This window comes from Xiphophorus maculatus, chromosome 22 (assembly GCF_002775205.1).
Source record: "Xiphophorus maculatus strain JP 163 A chromosome 22, X_maculatus-5.0-male, whole genome shotgun sequence".
Classification (NCBI taxonomy): domain Eukaryota; kingdom Metazoa; phylum Chordata; class Actinopteri; order Cyprinodontiformes; family Poeciliidae; genus Xiphophorus; species Xiphophorus maculatus.
This window is the reverse complement of record NC_036464.1, coordinates 11,075,008-11,094,770: the sequence shown is the minus strand read 5'-3', so window position 1 is coordinate 11,094,770 and position 19,763 is coordinate 11,075,008. Positions and strand designations below refer to the sequence as shown.

General features: G+C 35.2%; 1 protein-coding gene across 5 annotated transcripts in view; it reads right to left on the bottom strand.

Annotated features, from left to right (window-relative positions):
• Window positions 1-19,027, bottom strand: part of wdr27 (WD repeat domain 27) — a 36,763-nt gene extending 17,736 nt beyond the window's left edge. For 2 of the 5 annotated variants that reach the window (XR_002752030.1, XM_023326891.1), the window contains exons 1-20: window positions 18,087-18,346; window positions 17,809-17,950; window positions 17,465-17,589; window positions 16,996-17,109; window positions 16,866-16,917; window positions 15,981-16,051; window positions 15,784-15,898; window positions 15,252-15,354; window positions 13,750-13,841; window positions 12,796-12,860; window positions 12,523-12,638; window positions 11,935-12,008; window positions 8,436-8,505; window positions 8,156-8,224; window positions 7,972-8,075; window positions 7,121-7,210; window positions 6,399-6,520; window positions 4,023-4,156; window positions 3,321-3,415; window positions 2,324-2,445 (exon numbers count right to left, since the gene is read on the bottom strand). Coding sequence is in view for 4 of the 5 variants with exons in the window: in XM_023326891.1 (XP_023182659.1) it covers window positions 2,324-2,445; window positions 3,321-3,415; window positions 4,023-4,156; window positions 6,399-6,520; window positions 7,121-7,210; window positions 7,972-8,075; window positions 8,156-8,224; window positions 8,436-8,505; window positions 11,935-12,008; window positions 12,523-12,638; window positions 12,796-12,860; window positions 13,750-13,841; window positions 15,252-15,354; window positions 15,784-15,898; window positions 15,981-16,051; window positions 16,866-16,917; window positions 16,996-17,109; window positions 17,465-17,589; window positions 17,809-17,950; window positions 18,087-18,224 (2,013 nt within the window). In the remaining variant the exon portion in view is untranslated. Of the gene's footprint in view, window positions 1-21; window positions 86-2,323; window positions 2,446-3,320; window positions 3,416-4,022; window positions 4,157-6,398; window positions 6,521-7,120; window positions 7,211-7,971; window positions 8,076-8,155; window positions 8,225-8,435; window positions 8,506-11,934; window positions 12,009-12,522; window positions 12,639-12,795; window positions 12,861-13,749; window positions 13,842-15,251; window positions 15,355-15,783; window positions 15,899-15,980; window positions 16,052-16,865; window positions 16,918-16,995; window positions 17,110-17,464; window positions 17,590-17,808; window positions 17,951-18,086; window positions 18,347-18,859 lie in introns of those variants that run through there. The other 3 variants (XM_023326892.1, XM_023326893.1, XM_023326894.1) reach the window with 3 other exon arrangements.
• Window positions 19,028-19,763: the final 736 nt, after the last annotated feature.

Sequence of the window (19,763 nt, the reverse complement as noted above, 5' to 3'; positions counted from 1 at the left end):
CTCTGATCCATGGCTACTAACCCCAAACTATCCAAAGGCCCCCAGGCTCTAGTCAAAAGAAGTCCTCATTGATGCAATAGCCAACCTGAAACAACAAATTAGACCATTCCCATAGAGTATTGCACACAAAAGATGTGATGACAAAGAACATGCACATCTGGGCCAAAGAAATATTGTCAGCTGTGCAAGAGTGAACTGAAGCTGAATGGGTTAATCCATGCCAATAGTGGGAGTGTATGCAGCTAATCCAGACTGTCCAGAGCATCAAGCATGTAGAGAAAAACATACAAAAGTTACTTCAATCAAGGTTCACTGAGCACAGCCTCTGTGACAAACAAGTTACATAAAAAGCTTGGATGGACCTTTATTTTTAGCTTTTTTAAAGAAACATGTTGGAATATTGTTTGCAAGCACTATGATATTTATACATTACATTGCAAAATTAAAGCTGCAGTAGGCAACTTTTACCAAAAAATATGTCTTTTATATATTTCTTTAAACAGTCACTATGTTGTGACAGTATAACATGAGAGATAATCTGTGACAAAATCCCTCAGTCCTACTGTCATCTCCAGAAATACACCTCTCTCAGTCTGAAACAACCTATTAGAGCCAGGAGGAAAGTCTTAGTTCTGTCAATCACGCTCATGTACACCCTGCTTAATATTCCCAGTATGCTGCAGGTGTGCTAGCCCAGCACACCTGCTATGTTTGAAAAGCCCAGCCAAAATCTATCCCTAAATCCAATTAAAAATCTGGTGCAAGAGTTGAAAATGGTTGTTCATAAACATTCACCATCCAATCCCAAACCTTATGCTACTCAGCAATGCAGTCTTTAGATAAGACTAGTTCCAGCAAAAGATGGTTCTATAATGTATTAAGTTTGCATGCTACACTGTTTGGAATTTTATTTGTAAACACTAAAATGTCTACAGATACAGGGGAAAGCAAATGGATATGCGCAAAATCTGCTTGTCAAACTGGGTTCACATAAGTCTTAGACAGTCAGGAAGGAATAAGGATATATAATGGAACAACCTCGTGAAACGGCTTTTCTCCAAAGTCATCAACTCTAGCCTGACTGTCCTCCTGCTGTCACAGATGAAAGTATTAATCCCGATACAGCCGTAACTTACATTCAAGGTGAATTATACTAATGAATTTGCATCATGTCATGGAAACTTTTGGTTAACCACAGGATTTTTTATTGATGAGCTTTTATTTTCATACCACAAACTAACACTTTTATTTCCTCAAAGACCATCTGTACCTTATGTAACACACATAAAAAAGTAGTCCTTGATGTCTTATGTAACCCTGTGACATCTGCCAAATAACCGACCCTTCAGGAGTAAGATGGAAGATAGGGCTCACACTGCTTATAGATGCCAAATCAAGCAAATTCTTTGCTCTGTGGGTTTGGTCCACAAATAATTTAGTCTGTGGGTAAAGTGATGAAATGTCTCAGTCTCAATCCATTCGCAAAGGATTTAGATTTTCTATAAGATTTAATAAAACTATGAATTTGAAACCCCCTACAAAGTACATGTGAAAAGAAATATCAAAAAGCTTACAGCATGGATCTTTATATGTATGTTAACTAAAATGTAATTAACAAAAAAACCCATAGATTTTATTAGCGCTATTACAAAAATGGCCAAAAAAAAGTGTACAAACTCCCGTTGGACAACAATCAGCATGCCAAACCATAGTTAATGTGGCATTTATCCTGTCAAAGTCAACAACTCCCAAAAAATTTGTTTGAAAGAAAAAATAAACTACAATAGGTATAATCTAGTTGCAAAAGTGTGTGCAGCTTTAAACCAATACTTAGTTCTTTAATTAAGTTTCAGCATCTGTCTACTTTGGTAGTAGTCTATCAGCCTCACTGAGCTTGACAATATTTGCTCTCTGAAGCTTGCACAGGATCTCCAGATGTATCAGGTTGTGACAGTAGGTTGATTATTCTACTAATGTACCACCAAATTTAGTTCTGGACATTTGTTAGGTCATTTAAAAATGCATTTTTCTCTTCTTTAGATGATTTGGATTTGTGCTTTGACTTAACATTTCCATTTCCTACTAGAACAGCTGGACAAGAGAACTTTTATTGAAAGTTATAAACAAATCTGGGACTTAAACCAGCAACATACTCAAAGAATTTGGAAGGAAACCATACTTAACCAGCCATTTCATTGCCTACATTATTTTTGCAAAGATAATCAGTGCTGAACTTGCTTTACCAGAAATTATTAATTTTCCATACATCTTGTACATAGAATATTTTCAGTGCTATTATTCTGTCACATTTAAAATGCTTCACCTTGTTCTGTGTGATGCAGTGGATAGCTCTGCTGTGGGCGTCAGGCAGCACAGAGCCAACTGCACCTTTGTTCATGTCCAGAACTTGAATGGACCGATCTGAACAACTCACCAGAACAATGTCTGAATAAAAAAAAAGCTGTTAAGAATTATTTGATTTAATGTTATCAAGGGTCTTATCAGTGGTTAACCAGTTTTATTTGTACACTGAAAGTATATTGTGAAGATGTTTTACTTAAAAGTTCCTATTCTGCATTCATTTTCCTAAGGCTTTTATTTTACTACTTTTAAAACATTAACATACTGACAAAAAGAAAAACATGACACAAAACAATTTCACTAAACTACTTTTTAGGTTGTATGTGTTTCACACTGAATATCCATCCATCCATCCATCTATTGTCTATCCTCGTTTATCCTTGCAGGGTCACCATGGTGCCTATTTCCAGCAGTCTTTGGCAAGAGGCGGCATACAAACTGGACAAGACTCTAGTCCATGGCAGAGAGGAATTGAACAATTTTGTTTTGTAATTTCACAGCATATTGTTTTAATTGTGTGAAAAATGTGAAAAATCCCCCAAATTTCCCCCCAAAGTTCTTAAGAAAAAACATGTTTTGATGCTATCACTATACATGCATTTCTATTTGGAGTTCATTTGAGAAAGCACTGTGATATAAAATAGCTTCTGACAGGAACAAACCCATTCCAACTCAAATTCTGTGGAGTGAGTTACTGGAGTGAGTAAATGTGCTGTAAAGACTAACAGTGGACTGGAACGCAGACATTCCTGAAAAAAATCTAAGGACACCTAAATGCTAAAATCTGCAGTGGAAGCCCTTAAGCTATGTGCAAAGTCTTTATGAGATTGTTGTGGTTTACATGGAAATAGTCAGACCAGATTCTCTGAGGAAAGCATGTAGACTCACTCAGCCAGCACCAACGTAATATTACCTTTCCACTTCCTGATGCCAGAGCTATAAAACCCTAAAAAGGATACCTGAGAGGAAATCATTGACTGCAGAAAGGGCTGTGATGTCCGAGGCTGATGGCGTTAAGCAACTTGCCAGTTTGATGATGCTCCGCTGCTTATATCTAAGAAAATAATATAATTTTTAGTCAAGTTGATAAAAAAGAATAATAATATCATGACCTTATTCTTAAAGGTCGTAGTCAAATACAGTCATAGGATATAATTTATTTATTATTATTTTATGCTGTCCATCATTCTGTTGTATGTGCTTCCAGACACGTCCTGACAGTTTGCAGTGAGCACCTGAGCAGTTTTGTCTTAATGTGTCAGCACAGCAGTGTCTGCGGTAGAACTAAAAATGCTGAGCTTCTCCTGCAATAAAGCCCGGCTCCTAAAGAGGTTGTAAAAACCTTTAAACCTTTAAGAGGTTGTTTAAAACCTGGTAGACAGAGGATGGTAAAAACCATCTTCTGTCTACCAGAATATTTGCCATTATTTGTTAACAATACTGTGATTAAGTACAGTTACATTACTAAGGCAACATAGCTATTAATGGTGACGTAAAAATAAAGCGATACATTGTTTTCTTTACCAATAAAAATCTAGGAAGTGGTATATGTATTGAACAACTTAATAATAATAATAATAACAATAATAATAATAATAATACAATTGAAAACTTTTACAAGTCACCGTATGTGTTTACACAGTATAAAACATAGTAATTACCTTTTTACATCATCGCGGGTGAGGTCCACATTATACAGGTACAAGTATATAGAAGGTCCAGATGTTAGGACTAGAAATTTGTCAAGATAATAAAACTGAGCACCTCTAATGGGTTTGGAGAACATAGTGTCACCCTAATGGAAAGATAAATAAAGATGTAAGACAGATAAATATCACACCAATATCTTCACTTGGATATTAAATAGTATATTAATCAAATAACAAGAGCCCTAACAAAAACTTTTTTTTTCTTAAATGGTAGATATTTCACAGTAAGTGTTGGTTTTTACAGTTACTGTTATCGTATTTGTATTGCTTCTTTTTATTTCTGGTTAGGTTGTACAGCAACTTGGTCAACTTTGCTGTTTTTAAAGAACTTTATAAATAAAACTGGAATAAAATGGAATCTTTAATTCAGAAAATTAAGCAAAACATAAAAGAGAGAAAGTCTGACATCTACTGCATATAAAAGGAGAACTTCATTTTTCTTTTGTAGTCTTACCTAATCTTTTAATAAAATATCTGTTCTTAAATTGAAACAAGCAAAACTTTTAAATGTGATACAAATCAGGACATACTTTATGGGTATTTTAACAATAGATTCTGATCAAACTGGCTTCAATATTATACTAATGGACAACTAAAATGTATTGTCAGTTTGGATCCCAGGCACAGTTTTAAACCCACCTTTCAGGTTTTGGTTTTCTCAGAAACAAGAGGGGAAGTCCACTTTCCCTCTACTTAAACACTTCAGATCAATATATGCCATATTTAAATATGACATATAATTGTTTTCCAATAAAGCATTTTTATGAAAATATCGGTATAAACTACAATATGACATCTTCCTCAGGGACACTTTTTTCACTATGTGCTAATTTTCACTGTCATTTACAGTGTGCTGTAACTAATTTGACACATTTTTAAAGCCTAGTAACTAACATTACCACGTATTACATGTTGTAGTTAATCCAGTACATTTCTTTTTTGTTAAACTACGGAAATGTAGATCTGTCTCACATCAGCATTGTTCTTTCCTCTGTGAAAAGACTTCCATTTGTTCCCAAGATGTCTTATAAAAATACAAAACATTTGCATGGCTTGTCAGTGTTTCTCCATCCATCCATTTTCTGTTCACCCTTGTCCCTAATGGGGTCGGGAGGGTTGCTGGTGCCCATCCCCAGCTACGTTCCAGGCGAGAGGCGGGGTACACCCTGGACAGGTCGCCAGTCTGTCGCAGGGCAACACAGAGACATACAGGACAAATAACCATGCACACACACACTCACACCTAGGGAGAATTTAGAGAAACCAATTAACCTGACAGTCATGTTTTTGGACTGTGGGAGGAAGCCGGAGTACCCGGAGAGAACCCACGCATGCACAGGGAGAACATGCAAACTCCATGCAGAAAGACCCTGGCCGGGAATCGAACCCAGGACCTTCTTGCTGCAAGGCAACAGTGCTACCAACTGCGCCACTGTGCAGCCGTCAGTGTTTCTCAATTCCGGTATTCAAGTACCCCTGCCCTGCATATTTTAGGTGTGTTTCTGTTCCAGAACACCTGATACAAATGATTGCATAATCTCATCTCCATGCCGTTAAGTTCTGCAGAAGCCTGTTAATTACCCACTTATTCAAGTCAGGTGTGCGGGAGAAGGGAAAAACCTAAAACATGTAGGGCAGTTGTTCAGAACTGAGAAACCCTGGCATAGATTAAGCCAAGTTTTGATAGAGATTCACAGAGCGACGCACACTAAGGGTACTTAGCATCAGACATGGGAAAACCTTTGGGAGAGCAAAGTCCTTCCTAATTTTACTTAAAAATACAAATAGAATTTGGATTCATCTAAATCAGGGGTGTCAAACTCCAGTCCTCAAGGGCCGGTGTCCTGCAGTTTTTATAAGTGCCACAGGTACAAAACACTGGAATGAAATGGCTTAATGACCTCCTCCTTGTGTAGATCAGTTCTCCAGAGCCTTGCTAATGACCCAATTATTCCATTCAGGTGTGGTGCAGCAAAGGCACAACTAAAAGTTGCAGGACGCCGGCCCTTGAGGACTGGAGTTTGACACCTGTGATCTAAATCATCAACCCCTGGTTGTATGTTCAGTGTCATGTCAAAAGTTGAATGTCTGCCCCAGTCTCATCCATCCACCAGATTTTTTTATTTGACTAAAATAATTTTGCATTGCTTTTACAGCATGACAGTGACATATCACATTACATATTTTATATACTGGTGTTTTAATTACAAAAACAACTAACAAAAAAGATTATGTGATGTTTCAATAGGGCTCAAGTGAGTAGAGAAGCTTAAGATTCTGAAAGTTTGCAAGTGATGTGTATTAAATACAAGTTTGTTTGTTTATTACCAAGATAATGGCAGGCTCTGAGCTGGATTTGGTCCAGATCCGTAATGATAGATCTTCTGCTGCACTCAGCCACCATTGTCTGCAGAGGCTCCAGCTCACACTGGTCACTGGCTTGTCATGACCTACATTCAAAACCCAAGTCTCAAATGAACCTGGTAAATCAGTGTACAGTCACAACGCTTACTTTTATGGAACTATTCAGGCAGAGAGACAGGCTGAAGAGAGAAGGTTCATGCTGACCTACATGTCACCTCAACTTCTGTCCTTTATCTCTGCTGCCTTCTTGTGGACATTTTCCTTCAAAATTGAAGCTGTAGTCTACTAAATAAATCGGATAGTGAATGTTCTGTCTAACTGTCAGTCATAACTTAGCTGCAAAACCACCAAATGTGAAGTAAAGCAACACATTTTAATTACATGTAACATCTTCAGAGCTATATTTGTTCAATAAGGAAGCATACTTTTTTATTTAAGGATAAAGTAGGTCTTTTTGCATTGGTTAAGGATTAGAAACTTTTAATTTAATCAATAACTATTTAAAGTGCTAATTGCTTAATAGATAACAGCAATAACTTTATTTCAAAATAATTTAATCTATTGCTGTTATCAAAGGTAACAGTTAAAAATGGCACACAAATCCACTTCCAGAAAGAAAACATTACAATGAGGTGAAGGTTAAAAACAGCAAAGAAGAAAATAACCGTTCTTGGATCATGTCTCACCTATGTATGCAGTTGGACTACCAGTAAGGCAGGAGTTGTACAATAATACTGAGCGGTCGCCAAGACCACACAGGATTTTTTTTCCATCACCTGAGAAATACAATGAACCACAGATTTATTTTAGAGGTATTTTTGGATCAGTTATTTTCAAACTAAGAGTTCAGTCTGGAAAAAGTCTCATTATTTTAAATCCTAGCTTTGTTGTTGTCATAGTGGAGCTTTATTAAATACTATATTTCATAAATGATTAGCTCATGTGTTTGCACCCTTTCAGTGGAGAATGGACAAAGAAAAGCATAGTTTACTTCTTAAGATGTAGAATCTACTTTAATCTAGATAAAAATTCAGCAATAAAGTTTAAATTTTAAGTCATGCTTGTATTATTAATAATTTTATAGGTATTGTCACGGAAAGGTAAATGAAACTATACACTACAATGGTCAAATTTTAAGCACCTCATACCTGCTTCATTACTTCCCAGGAGCCATCAAAGAAGCTTTGATTTTAAGTAAATACTCATTAAAAAAATCTCTGTGAATCAAGCATTAGATAATGAAAGGACAGTTTGAAATTTTAATAAAGAAAGTTAGTATAAGATGATCCCCATTTTTGCATTCTGGAGTAGGTCACTAGACTTTAGTTATACAAAATACAACACAACAAACTATAATTTTATGGCAATACAGGTCAAATAAATGAGAATACCTGAAAAATACAGCTAAATATTCAAATAAAAAACAAAAAATCAGACCCCAGAAAAAAAAGGACATTAACGCATCACAATGTTCTTGCGACTTGTCTTTTGGCATAAGTAAATGTCTTGTCAAAATTAGCTGTCATCAGTAACTCACCTGAATACTGAAGGCATGAGACTTGTTTGTTGGCAATGTTAAGAGCAGTATGTGGTTCAGTTGGTGCTGCACTGTCCTCTGGGTAGTTGCTATGGAGTAAGCCCCTAAGTGACAAAAACATGTTTTGTAGTTTATGTGACACATACACATACGCACAGTAAAAACAGTAGAGTACACTGCTTACAAATGTTTTATTGACTTTTTAGGTGATGTTTTCTTCTGAGCATTGGTTTGTGCTGAAAACATAGTCATTCTGAAATAGAGAAATAAAGAGAAATATAATCAATCAAGCAACGACTCAATTATTCAATTAATCATACTTTATTTTCAGGGCCCTAATCACAACACTATTTGTTTCATCACAATATATTTCAGCTGTCATTTTTAACAGGTTTCTTAGACCATCAATAGTGTATAAAAGATATGTCACGCAATAACCAGTGCACTGAGATACCTTATCATACCTTGGGGTGGTGTTGTATCCAGATGACTTCACTTTTGAGTGAAAAACTAGCGGCTTTTCCTTTATTGCTCCTTTGAAAAAAAAAAACATCTAAGATGAGATACAGACTGACAAACAGGGCTAATTATTGTACATTTTATATTTTACAAGTGTTTTCACAGAAAACCTATGAAGTTATGTAAACTTTATGTATAAAGACATAATCGTATTTAACAAACAAGGAAATAAAGAATTATTTTATTTTATTTATGGGCTAAATTCATTGTAATTTGAATGGTTAAAATAACATGCTATCAAAACATTCAAAAGAGGAGCAAGAAGATCAAAGAAAGAGTGATATACTTAAAATCAACATACTGGTAGATTCAATGGGCAGTGGATATTCTGTCTACAGGTAAGGGTGAGAGATTAGCTACAAAAACATTTTCATAACCTATTCTTTCCAAGCATTGACTGCAGGCACCACCATGAGATTTTGGTTTTTGCATGTTACAGCCAAAAGTCATTGATCCTAATTTGTCTGTGTTTCAGAGTTTCAGCTAATTGATGCTGATAGGAACAGATGGAGTTTAAGATCCATAATTTCCTGGAACCCTTTTCTCTCTCACTCTCACTCTCTTTCCGCTCTCCTAGCTCCTTCTTCTTGAACCAGCCATGATTTTTATTTTTCTGCTAAATAAATCACATTTTAAGTAGGATTATCTTTGGCTGCTTAAAAAGTGATGTGCTGAGATAATTAAGTATAAAGGGAAAAGAAAAAAGAAGAAATTGGCAAGGTAAAATAAGTATTTACATATTCAATAAATACGTTTTTATTGTTAAAAATGTTTTATCCAGTATTAATATTTGGCAAAGAGCAAAATCTTTCAAAAAGAAATAAGCTAGTATTTTTTTCACTTGTTAGAATCTGGAATGCCAATATCTGATAGGCTGTACCTACTGAAATGACTTGAACTTAAATACTTTTTTCAAAGATACGTTTTAAAAGAAAATCTCTGCACAGTTCTGTAGTATATTGACGAAAAATGCTTACAGCCATTTCTTTACGACCACAGGATTAGGTGAATTTGTGAAAAAAAGGCAGAACATTTCTTCCTTAACTTGTTATTCTACAGCAGGTTTCCTGGATTATACAAGAAAGAGGTGAGTCAGAAGCACTGGATGATCTCACAGTGCTCCAAGCATTAAGAGAACAGCCACAACCTGTGGGATGTTTTATGCTCCTCATTGTTCCTTGTCAATGCCTTTATTATATTAGAATGAGCTCACTTTTTCCACAGCTGTTAAAATATGTGAGGATCACTAAAAACCTTTCTTCTTGCAAATGCATGCAACAAAGACAGTCAATTAAATTGAAACCATCACACTTAGAACAGTAAGAACAAATATGAACAAGTATTTTATATAATGTCAGCACACAATTTACCTTTTATAAGAAGAGTATTCACCTGATTAGGGATGCAGGGCATCACATTAACAGGTACTCATCTTACATTTGAAATTTAAACTTCAATTTAGCCTCTTTTGGTATGTCATGCTTCAAAAAAATGTTTTTGATGCCTTTGTCCATTGTTGTTTCTGCATAATCCTGATTATTTTTTACTTCAGTTATATCAATTTTCATTTGAAAAAAACTTTTATACCATTTTTGTGAATAAAATACATTTTATTTTTACCAACCAGGCTTTTAAATGGTATCACCACAGACCCTCAAAAGTTTAAGACTCAAAGATCGCCTTAACAAGGCACCTCTTATAAGGTTGCAATTCTCTCTACTCTGTTGTGTTTCAAAAAAGAAGTTTTTGATCCAAAATCTTGTGAGGAAAAAAAGTAACCTTTTCAGACTAAAGACTGCCTGGCAATGCAACTCCTTGGAATCGCTGAACAACTCCACTTACCCCCTACTGATATAAAATGGCCATTTAGCTTTATAAGGCAATAAAATTCACATAATTTAAGCTGACATCTCATTAGAAGCCATTTAAAGCCGTGTGAGAGTCTCAGACAAATTTCCAAGTGGTTACATCTAACAGAAATTATAGCAGATTGTGATGTAACTTGATTATGACTTTTATTATGTCATATCTAGAGAAAAAAACAGAAGCAATAACCATTAGTAGAACTAAAGCGGTAACACCGAAAAACAGCAAGTTTACTCTGTTTAAGGATTATATTGTTAAATATGGTCTTTTATAATGTATCCAAAAATCTAACGTTTAAAAATGTTTAAAAGATCATTTAAAGGCTGGAAAAATAAAAATCCATTACAGATTGTAACTGAAACTAACCTTTTCATAACAGGTTCTGTATGAATGTGTACATGCACATTTAAACCATGTACTCATGATAATAAAGCTTTCTATCTATCAGTCTGCCTGTCTGTCTATTTGCCTGTCTCAAGGTAGTTAGAGGAGACTGTTAAATGTGTGTGAGAGGCTATCTATGTTAATTCACGTACAAGTCCAATGATACATTCGAAACAAAAGGAAACATGATTTACATCTGAAAGTGTAATGTACTTTGCAAACGTTTGCTCAGCAAGATTATCATAAAATACACAAACAGTTTTGGTTATAATGCGATAAAATGTTAAAAAGAACAGTTGTAGCGCACTGAACTTGATTTGGGAAACTTCTGGTTATATTTTACAATTTTGGCTGTGAGAATTTGCAAAGTTTTACAACATATTACAAATTGGACCTTTAGTTTAGCCTACTGTCCTCAGTGAACACTTAATATTGTAAATAACAAAAAAAGTAATGACAGATCATTAAAATTGTGCTAGAAAGTCACTCATGCTGGTTTTTCATAGTATGAAATGAGATATAGCCCCTAAATCTGCACTAACAGCTCTTTTGAAAGAGCTCCTTCAGATCTGTGCCAGACGTACGATGAAAAAACCTTTTCCTTTCCAGGAGTCTCAGGGGTTTATGGCGTAATTTGTCTGCAATTTTGCAAATACCTTTAAGAATATGGAGATTCATGGGGAAGAATGGCAGCCTGTAAACTTTTGTGGGCTGTTTTTTTGTTGTTGTTTTTTTTTTTTTGCTCTGATGTTGTAGTCACACAGCACTTCTCAATTATACACAAAATCCCCTACATAGTCATACATTGGCAAATCCCTCCACTCCAGCTGTGGAGAATCCAGCTTGGACTGGCTTTCTCAGCATAAACTCTCTGAAGAACATATAAGCCTCAACACATGCAGACACATAGCTTCAGTGTTCCAGTCAGATGACATACAGAAAAATACAACAAAAACAGGAATGGTACAATGAAACTTAGATCTGAACTGAAGAGAATGCAATGAAGGCCTCATTAACACAAGAAGCAGAACCACATTCATCCATTATATATGTGTGTAGATAATGGAAATGTTTTCAGAAGCTCTTGGCTTAGCCAATCAGAACTAAGTATGAAAACTATTTCAGAGAAACTTAAAAAAAAAAAAAAAACTAAGAGAAAGAAACAAGTGTTCAAACATTAAACCTACAACAAACCTTTCTTTTTCGGATGGCTGGGTTCCTTCCTCTTTAACTCTGCATTTAGAGGGGATTCCAGCAGTGGAGGAGAACTGGAAACAAGGAAGGAGGGGAGACAGGAGCACGGAGTTACTGGAAACAGTGGAGTACAGCATTTTTCCATCGTTATGGATTATTAGTCGCTCTAATTTACAGTACCGTGATATTGCTGACTCATAAGAAACCAGATGGCTGCAATGGTTAGATATAATTGGGTAAGTTCATATGGAAATGTCAGGGTGAGAGGAACCTTTAGAAAGGAGGTGAACCAATAAATACGGCTTATTCTTGTGTCATGGAGTACTGCTGCTTAGGTCAGACTTCCACAATCCTAGAACATGTACTGTAGTGATGCCAAACATGGAAGAACTAACATTTCACACACATTTAACTGTCTCCTCAATAGCAGGTAGGTAGGTAGGTAGGTAGGTAGGTAGGTAGGTAGGTAGGTAGGTAGGTAGGTAGGTAGGTAGGTAGGTAGGTAGGTAGGTAGGTAGGTAGGTAGGTAGGTAGGTAGGTAGGTAGGTAGGAAGGAGGGTAAATGTTTACTTTTAACTCCTGGCTTACCTTGGAAAAACAGAAAACCCTGAACCACCTTCTTCTCTTGTCCTGCGTAGGTTACTCAAACACAACTCCAGCAAGACCACACATGGAGTAAACAAAGAGCTCACTAGAACGATCATCTGAGCAGTAAAAAAAAAATCTTTCAGTAACAATCAAATTTAAAAAGTAATTTTTTAATATTACTTTAACTATACATTCTAGTAAAGTCTCTTATGACTACGTACGGTCTGATAGAAACTTTACATTGTTTAGCAACATTGTTTTGAAATTACCCACAGATTTATCAGATCCTACACAGATTGACCATGATCCAGCCATGGTCATGTTCAGGGTGGGGTTGTCTATAAAAAAAAACAACATTTCATATATTTTCAAACCATCACTTGGTTAACTTTGCTACGAGCTACTTCTGACAGTTCTGAATGTGTAGCTGTAATTAAACTGTCTTAACAAAGCAGTAGTTCTAATGGATTTTACAACAAGTACCAATACAAGATTTTTCCAAATACCACCAAACTGACTGAGATTTTAAAACAGGGATACCATATCATGCATGTTAGTTTGCTATGTCATGCAATAACAATGAACAGGAAAAAAAAGAAAACATATTTTCTTGCCCATTAATTAATTTATGGTTAATCAGAGGTTGGTTCCTTACCAACACCAATCTCAATGTCCAAAAGGGTTGCCTTTTATATTAAGCCTGGCAAAATTGACAAATGTGGATATTTGTAATTCATTAAAGTAGTCAAACACAAACTATTGTACGAGATCTTTTGTCAAATATGTTCTTAAAGTGCTTGAAACTAAAAAATTTTGATAAGTGCATAACAGTACTGCTAGTAGTCCACTGAGCCTTTTCATTTGCAAGTCCCACTGTATTGTATTGAATAGAAATAGCAACAGCATTCTTTCAAGGATGTGACAATGAGCAAAAGAGCAATGCTACTAAACAATGTGTCTCTTTAGGTATTGTTGCTCAGTTTCATTTGTTTATGTTTACCTTGGAAATAACTGTGCCTTTTTTTCTGAGGGCTACTAAAAAAAACCACAAAACACCACTGGTACATGTACTGTAGTTTGAAAGCCATAGCTCTGAATGTGCTTAACCTTTTTGCTATAATTCTGTGTTGTATTTTAAAATCCGGTATTCATTGCCATATTTCTGAAAAAAAAAACAAAAAAAAAACAAAATAAAAACTTGGAGAAATGAAACCCCCAGCAGCCTACCTTTGAAATACAGCACCATTAGGAGTTCTGAGGTAGCAAGCTCCACCACATACAGACCATCGGAGCTTCCTACACAAAACCAGCTGTTGTCTCTGCAGGAGCCCACACAGAAGCATATGGAAAACCACTGTTACGCAATTTTCCGTAAAAACTTTTTCTTTTTTTCATTTTAGTTGGGAATGACTACGAAACCGCATAGTAAAGAAAAACCCATTGCACTGACAAAGTGACAAGGCAGAACCACCACAAGACTATACATTCTAGTAAAGTCTCTCGTGACTACATATGGTCTAGTCTAGACAGTGTGCACCCAGGAAGATGGAAAGCCTCTCAGAGCAGAAAGAGTCTTTATTTTATCCTATTTCGACCACATGCTAAGTTTACAATATTGTGGGCAATTACATTTTAGTATACCATTATGTGGAAGCTTACTATGTGCTCTATTACATAGTGGGAAAATTGCAGCTATTATGAGTGGAATTTTCATACATAAATTTGTTAATTACACCAATTAATTTGCTTCAAAAGTATATGTTTTATTTATGGAGGAAGATAGACACATTCCCTGATACAAGGGAAAACTAAATAAGCATAGGTGCTAAGTCAGATGTTCAGGCAACAAAAAAGCATTGTGTTGATTCTGATGACATCTTTCATTATAAATATAGTATAGTTATTTTAACCATTTAACAAATACAAAAAGTCCTGTAATGGAGCTGAAACGCGAGGAATAAAGCAGTTAGCGGATCCAACTGCATACATGTCATTTTATATATCTAACCAAAGCAAAGAAAATACTTCTGTTTGTTTAAGGTCACCATAAAAAAGCCAGTAACACAGCAGCCGGATAGAGACATAAAGCTACAGAGCAGGATTTTACAGTTATGGTTCTGTTTATATTAAAAGTAAAGATGGTGAACTGCTGCTGTGGGATTATATGCTTTTCTAACAGGAATGAGGTATTAATGTCAATTCCATTCCTATGGGCTACAAAATATGGAGTTATGTCTTTTTAAGTGTCTACATTCTGTCACAGCTCACTGCAATAGTTTATGCTGTGTGACTGAGGCCTGATGTGATGTATTTCTCTGGGTGTGCACACAATGTAATAAGCCCCTTAAGACCTGGCATTGGACTTTGTACTTTTTCATACCTCTTCAACAAGAAAAGCAGACAACACACTGAGAGCTTAATAAAATTAAGACCTTGTCATCAACATTTCCATTTATCTGTGAACTTCCTAACAAAAATCGTAATAATGGTGGATAAAATTTGGTAATTATCACTACTTACATGCTTATGACTTTTAGAAATTCTGTACAATACACTGTACTGACTGAGTGTGAAAACGCAACAATTTTGCTATGCCTATCCAGACATGGAAAAATTAAATATCATCAGGCAAATATCATCATTTTCCAGATCACCGAGAACATGACGGTACGCTGTTAGCATATTGCTCAAATATATGCAACAACTCCAGCTGCACTGTCTTTACTTACATTTCTTGACCAAACTGGATTTCTGCAAATGAGCCACATGAAGCCATTTGGATGACAGGCTTTGAGATCTCCACTTTATTAGCAACCAATTGTTCAGCAACATCTGGAAATACATAAAAAGAGCCAAACTGTTGAAATTCTCTTGCTCAAAAAAAGTTACATACACCTCTCAAAGTGACATCCATCCATCCATCCATCCAGCCTTCGCCAGATCACAAGACGGTTCTGGACCAGGCAACTAAACTCTTATGTTCTCCAACAAAATTCTGCAAGGATAAAGATCTAGTCCATTGTCCCCAAGCCAGAATGAAAACCACAATGAATTCAAGTTTAGACAATTGATTTGAACATTGTTTCCAATTATTGAGTAGGCTTTCCCAGGAAATTTATGGTTTGATCCCTCTACAGTTGGTTCCTTTCCTAAAACTTTAGGAATACCACCCCGGCCTAACACCTCACACACTGACTAACACAAGATCCCTAAAACAAAAACTGCTGAAGACCCTCTTCCTCTAGTAAGTGGTTGTATTACCTTGTGGCTGGCTCAGAGTGTCCTGGCGCATTTCATATCTTTTTTCCATCTTTTGAAGGTCCATTTTTTTCACAAGATGGCATTTGTAGTCATCATCAAAAGAAAAGCACCACATCTAAAACAAACGGGAATTTTCATATTTGGAATTTTCAATCTTCATATTTGGGTAGCCAGCATAATTCTTCTCAGACACTAACCTGTCCATCAGTTGAGCCGGTAATAAGCTGCTCTTCCTCCTCCAAGAACAACACGCTGAGCAGAGAAGACCCTAAAAAGGGTAAAGAATTGTTTATTTTCAATTATTTTGAAATGCTTTGATACAGTACTTCTAAGACAAAGATAACCAGAGTAAGTACAACATATATTTTTGTTATGACAATTTCATTGAGTCAGAGGAAAAAACTATCCAAACCAACCAAGCCCTATGTGAAAAAGATAAGATAGTAATAAGATAATACTAAGATAATAATAACTTAAAGTATTAAGATAGTAAATACTTTATTTTTTATCTTAATAAAGGAAAAAGGTCTTTATTAAGATAGCATAGTACTGCTTGGAACAAACAAGCAGTACTATAAAAACAGCATAGTACATAATAAAAATTAAAATAAATAAATAAATCAATAAGAATAAGCATAAAAAGTAATCATCCCCTGAGCCTCATTGTCAGCAATAACTGCCATTAAGCATGTCTGATAACTGGTAATGAGTTTTTTTAAATCACTGTGCAAGAATTTCATCCCACAATTATTTTTAGAATGTGTTTACTTCAGCCATATTGGAGGGTTGAACAGCTTGCTTCCCATCATGTCACAGAATTGCAATAAAATTTAAGTGATACTTTAATAAATAGGTTCCCCATTTTAATTAAATTGCTCAAATAAAATAACAACCTTGTAACTTACAGAGTCAACTGAACAATGAGTCAAAATTCTAAAAATGATCTCTATTCACATCATACAATTTTTTCAATATGGACAGAAATATGTGATAAAATATTATGTAAGTATAAATATTATATTATATACTACCTGCCTATAGGGTTATTAATTTTCTTCAGATATCACAGAAATGTATGTTACCTCCAAGGACAAAGGATTGGTAGAAAACAGCTCCAGTTTTTAAATCCCAAACCTGAAAAAAAATAATAAATCAGGTAAAGAAATCTTTAAGAAATGGTACATGTATACATGCTTACATACACATAAACACCTTAAAAGTCCGATCCTCTGAGGTGCTGACAAGAATATTTGTGTTCCATGGACAGAACTCTGCAGATGTTAAAAATCCAAGGTGGCCATTTAATGTGCAAATCACTTCCTGTCTCTGATGTAGGAGACAACAGCAAAAATCAGATTTGAAGCAATGATATGCAGTTTTTAACAGTCAGATGTAAAGAGCAATTGTATACCAGCGACATTCAACACATGGGACATTTGTCTTTTAAATAGAGATGAGTGTCTGTGACTATTTGTTACAGTAGTTATAAAACTAAAAAAACATTAATTCAGAGCAAATTGAGCAAGTTGTTCATGGGACATAATTGTAACATGAGTTATGTAAGAAAATTAGGCACCTTAAAATTTGTAGAGGCGCTTGTGCTCTTCTTGACACATAGCTATTCATGTTGAATAGTTTATTAATTACTATTAAAATATTATTTGTGTCCACACTGATGTACCTTTGAATTGAGGACATAAATAGTTGTTCCTGAGCATACAGCTACCAGTTCATCATCGGAGCAGAATGAGAGATGCACAACATTCCCCAGTAAAGTACCAATCACTGTTCCAGCAGCACGTTTACCTGCACACAAACGTATTTAGTTTATTTAGACTGAAAATGAAGGAAGTCCAAGACCACAAGAGACACAAAAGAAACAAATATGGCTTTATAAACTTCTAAACAGATTTGTGAAAGAACAGAATATTTTTGTGAAAAATTGATAGGTTAGCATTACAAAAGCTGCAAGTAAATATGACAGAACTGCACTGCAGACATTTATGTACACAGAACTACTTTTACCTTCTTCTTGTCTTTTCTGACATGCCTGAATATCCCAAATTATAATATACTCAGAAGAGGCAGAACATAAGGTAACAGGACTGCTTCTTTTTCCGAAAGTCATGGCACTGATGACACCATGGTGGCCTGTTAGTAGCAGTGGCTGTAAAGAAGAATACAAGATTTTTATAAACATATATAAACTGCATCCATAACATTTATGTTCCTAGTCACAGTCGTTTAACTGAGTTGTTTGAGTTAAATTCCTCTTGCACATAATAAACGAAATGTGAACAAACCTTTCGTTGTGTCTCCTTATTGCTGTAAATGAGCACATTGTTGCCCTGGTGAGGTATACCACAGTAACAGTCACAGCATGCGAGCTGTTGGTGTGACAGGAGTACATCACACGTAAAACTCAACTTTTCCTTAATCATTTCAGCCTCGCTCTTGTTCTGTTTCAGAGATGTATTTTTCGGTTAAAGTCATTCAAAAATAAGATAGCATTTTTGTTGGGTAGCGGTTTTGAGAGTTTGAAGAGACATTAAGCGTTGCTAAGACACGCTTCCGCCACGAAAGATCGTCTAGGTAAGAAAACATTTACCTACGTCAGGCGGACGTCCTTGTGGATTGATTATTTCGTATTCTTCAAACTATAATTTTTTTTTATCATTTTATAAGGGCACTTACGTGCTGCTTATAACGTAGTCCACTATAATAATTTATTTTGCTAATGCATTATACTTTATATTAAACTTGTTTGAAAATACTGTCAAAGTGATACATCTTTTAATCACATCTATACTTGTACTTCCTTGTTTGACCACAAGATGGCATCAACTGTTCATTGTTTACTTTGTAGATTTATATAAGAGATCAGTGGCTGCGAGCGGTCAACAATCAACGAACTCTGTGTTTGCTACTGTTCCCCACAAAATAATACATATATATATATATATATATATATATATATATATATATATATATATATATATATATATATATATATATATATATATATTGAAAATGTCTCTATATAAATAACTTGTATAGTTGGTTGTTGTTTACTTACTGTATGAAAACGTACACTACTTTGGCTAAATACCTATTTAGAAATCTTTTGAGATTTTTCATTTCGCTTGTCTCAGACAAATAACTTTGTATAATGATGCTGCAAAAAAAAAAATGCGCATTTCCGTAGCTTAAAAGACATCGGAGGACACGCTCCTAAGTAGATCATCCTGTTTGAAATGGCTAAAGGGCTAAATAAGCTCGGATAGAGAGAGGGGTACTGGGAAGCGTAGTTCACGTAGAAGCAGGCGGATATGACGCATGTATTGTGTAGCCGGTGGTGTTGTGCTGAAAAAAGTACTCATGCCAAACTAAGCACTTCATCGTCGTCCGCTATGCAGTGAGTGGAAAGTTATTTTTGGAAAAAATCGCACGCGGTGTTTTTTTTATTGTTAAACTTTATTTTAAAATAAAATTGAAAAGAGAAAGAACAATATGTAGTAAAGAAAATGCAGTATCATGATCTCGGACTCTCGCCATGCCTCCAGCCTGCAGTCGGAAGCACTTTCCAACGCTTTTAGATGAAAATATTGTTAATATATCAATTAATTATTTATCGCCGTACACGTGTAGAAGTCGTGTACGTAGAAGTCAACAGTGTAAACAATGTAGGACATATATAAAATGTTAACATAAATATGGTGATATTTCAATTATTTACAATAATATTCAATTACATTTACATATACATACACATATAACCACCATATAATTAGTTAATTGCTTTTGGAAATGTAATTTATAGAGGCAAACTGATATTACAGGTCTTGCACATTCTGGCATTATGAATAAAGTGTATTTTTATTCATAATTTTGTGATTCCAAAACAGACTTAAATTAAAAATGTTGACCTCGCCTAAGCACAACTCAGTGTGGCACTTTTGACTTTAAATGGTATGAAACGG